A 3,393-nucleotide genomic window follows, 5' to 3' on the forward strand; every position below is an offset into this window, starting at 1 on the left:
AAGTTCTTGCTCACAAAAAATGTTGGGAGGTTGAGCTCTTTAACAATGGGATAGAAAGCATTTGGAAGGTGAAAATCCCTAGCAACTTTAATCCAATGGTCTCCATATCATTTTCCATAAATAGTTCTCGATAAAATGAAGAGTATTAGGCTATCTGTGTAAGTTGAGAAACTTACCAGTTGGGTGCGCTCTTTTTGTTCTTAAGAAAGGATTTTATCCCCTCAGTTAACCATGTATACTTGAAATATCCACAAAAGAATCAACCTTAGAGGAGGAAGTCAAATATTTCTCTATAATCAGCCAACATATTCAATCAATCTGTTACAGCTGAGCACAACATGTACAATGATAAAAAAAGTTCCATGATTAATCATTCCAACATTTTTATGTATAGAGAACAAATTTCCACTGCAACAACAGGGGATAACAAACCTCATATTTTCTTTAATCTTGTTTAAAAGACCACATCATTCCAACCTTCTCCTTCTTGATGGATGAGAAACTCCAGCATCAACATCTGAAGTTCCTGATGGTTCATTTATTCTTCTGGAAGATGGAGATGAAGAGGTTGCTCTTGAATTGAAGTCTCTAGCAGTATCTGTTGTCTGGTTTTCAAGAGATACAAGATTAGCAGTAACATCCACCGCTCTGGGTGATGTAGCTGAAGGGGATACTGTAGAATTGATTTCAGCAGTGATATGTCGAGTCGGGCTGTCTGGTTGAGCAACAGCAGGAACATTAGAAGGTAATTGTCCATCAACGATATGTGATGGCGCTGGATTGCTTCTTCTCAAGTCAACAGCTGCTTCAAGGTCCTCAACTATCCTCTCTGCAGAATCCATTGCAGAAGTCAATGCAGATGAAAATGAAGAAAAGGCAGCAGCTCGCTGCAATATAAGTCTTGAAATTTGATAGGGAATACGCTGCTGATTTCCCACCCTCTCTGCAGTGGGAAGTCTACTGCTTCTTCCTGATGTAGCATTCATATCACCAGCATCAGGAGACTGAGTTCGGTCACTCATTGCATCAATTATATTTCTGAGTTGCTGGATTCTTTCTTCAAGTGGAGGAACTCTACGCTGATTGATGCGCTGTTGTCTTACACTCTCAACCCTGTGTGCTTGAGGCCTTGGGGGGACCTCCAAGCAAGATTCATACAACTGGTACTGGCAGCTATTTTCGCTTTTTCCATTCCCATATACTGGAATAATGGTGGCATCCATCACCTCTCCATTACACACTGGGCACTCCTTCACATTAGAATATGCACATGGTAACTCATAGAAGCATGGCCAACAAAATAAATGTCCGCAAGAAGTCAATACTGGATCTTTAGCCATTGTGAAGCATATATTACAGTCATAGAAGCCACCACCAACATTCCTTCCGTTCTTACCATTTGCATCCACACCCAATGCCTTAGCTACCAAATCAGGACAATACCTTTTGATAACTTTGCCATTCCCAGCAGGTCTTTCTTGGATATTGGTGCCACTGGCCTCAACAAGCACGCTACCATCACTGTGGGCATTAACTGCAGCAGTCTCTAGAGAATTGTTCACTAGCAGAGGTGACGTTTGGGCTTCTATCTGCCTCTGGTGTTGCCTCACCCTGGATGCGAAGGCTTCGGGTTGTCCAATACGTTCTTCATTGCAACCATATGCTGTCTCTAACTCATGTACTGAAGACCCTCCCCCAAGCATAAAATCATTGGGAGATTCCATCTGTCCTTGGCTCAAATTAAGATCCATTATCTCTTCCCTGATATTGTTCTGAACAAAAGAAAAACTATATCAGCTCCATCAAAACCCTCTTTTTTTTGTAAGAATCTGAACAACACCACAAAAGCAGCCCTTTTCTACGGATAGATGTCAAGTTAGTGTGTTAAATTAATATAGTTTCATGGGTGAAAAACAATATATGAAGTGAAAAAATTCCCTCTTTTGGTTGACGAGAAAACGGAGGATAAATAAATGTATGACCACGTGTTTTATTTCATATCCATCTCAATTAGGGAACAGAAAAACTTAACTAATCGACCTAGGTGCTCATACATTGTTGTCATTATTATCAATTTGCTAAATAACAAATCATTATTAATACTATTATTATGCGATGGAAGAAATAAAGTTTCATTTTTGCCCTTCAAATCCATACAAGCTCAGCAACAAGTACTGCAAACATCTGTGAGAACACCAGAACGAAAAGAAATCTTTAAAGTCTAGACAAGTTGAGCCAACAAACATATGAACTTAACTGGGTGCTTTCAGTTAACTCATATGCAGATTAGACCTATTGTATAACCAAGCATCAAAAAGTTGCTTCTGCTTCCTTTTAGTCACCTATTATTTTCTGACCACCCAAACGGACTGTTTTCTAGACATTTGGTTCCCACTTGTTTCTAACCGCTAAAATTTCTCCACAATCAAATTCATGGCAACATCTTCAAAAAGCAGAATTTCGATTACGACAGAAGCATTTCATCAGCGATCAAAACAACATATCGGGTTTTTCAACGATCGACACAAGCATTTGATTAAGAGTATAAGATCAACAGAAAGCCATATCGGTTTTTTTCAGCCTTCAAGGAAACAGACTATCCTATACCCAGAACTCAAGGAGTTCCAATCTTTGTTATTTCATGACTTAAAATTTTCTCGACAAGCAAACAAAACCTAGACTGAAGGTACTTGTATTACACCGATCGTACTCAAGAGATGTTGGATGCAAGAAACGCAGTGCTATAAACAGAGAACAGAAAAGAAAGAGGCGATTAACCTGATTGAAGGGGTTGATTATATGATTATATATCAGCAGAATGGTAGATCAGAAGTTTATCGACACTCCATTGCTGCTTCTTCCATTGTCGCTGTTTCTTCTCCGAAGCAGAGAGAGATAGAGACGGACACGAGAATGAGGAGCGTCACCTTGAGGTATATATAGAGTTCATCTTTTGGGGGCTACTATGTTATAATTTATTTATTTCTTGTATAAAATATTTTATTTATATAATATTTATAAAATATCCATGTTTAAGATTAAACAAGAAATCGATATATACATATAAAGGGAATCCGAAACGATCATACATGATATTTTTTTATTTGTTAAATAATATATACACACACACACACACACACACACATATATATATATAGCATTGAAAAACCAAAAAACAAAAAACAAAAAACAAATACTTTATTTTGTTATATCTTATTTATAATATTACAACATATATTGTACAATTTTATGTAGATTTTGTTTTTATTAAACTAGATATTTATATTTGATTGTATTTATTTTATTTTTAATTAAAATTATCTTATTTTTTAATTTGTTATTTATTTTCATTTTCAAAGATTTCATGACAAATTTGTAGTACTTGTAAATATG

The 3,393-nt window shown here is 36.6% G+C and overlaps 1 protein-coding gene across 1 annotated transcript; it reads right to left on the reverse strand.

Annotated features, from left to right (window-relative positions):
• Nucleotides 1-265: 265 nt before the first annotated feature.
• On the reverse strand, nt 266-2,950 carry LOC110806981 (uncharacterized). Its single transcript, XM_022031997.2, has 2 exons — nt 2,779-2,950; nt 266-1,772 (listed from the first exon to the last, which is right to left on the reverse strand). The coding sequence occupies exon 2, from the start codon at nt 1,749-1,751 to the stop codon at nt 468-470; it is 1,284 nt and encodes a 427-aa protein (XP_021887689.2). The 5' UTR covers nt 1,752-1,772; nt 2,779-2,950; the 3' UTR covers nt 266-467.
• Between the last annotated feature and the right edge of the window lie 443 nt (nt 2,951-3,393).

Source organism: Carica papaya, chromosome 8, assembly GCF_054855325.1.
Source record: "Carica papaya isolate Zhongbai chromosome 8, ASM5485532v1, whole genome shotgun sequence".
Classification (NCBI taxonomy): domain Eukaryota; kingdom Viridiplantae; phylum Streptophyta; class Magnoliopsida; order Brassicales; family Caricaceae; genus Carica; species Carica papaya.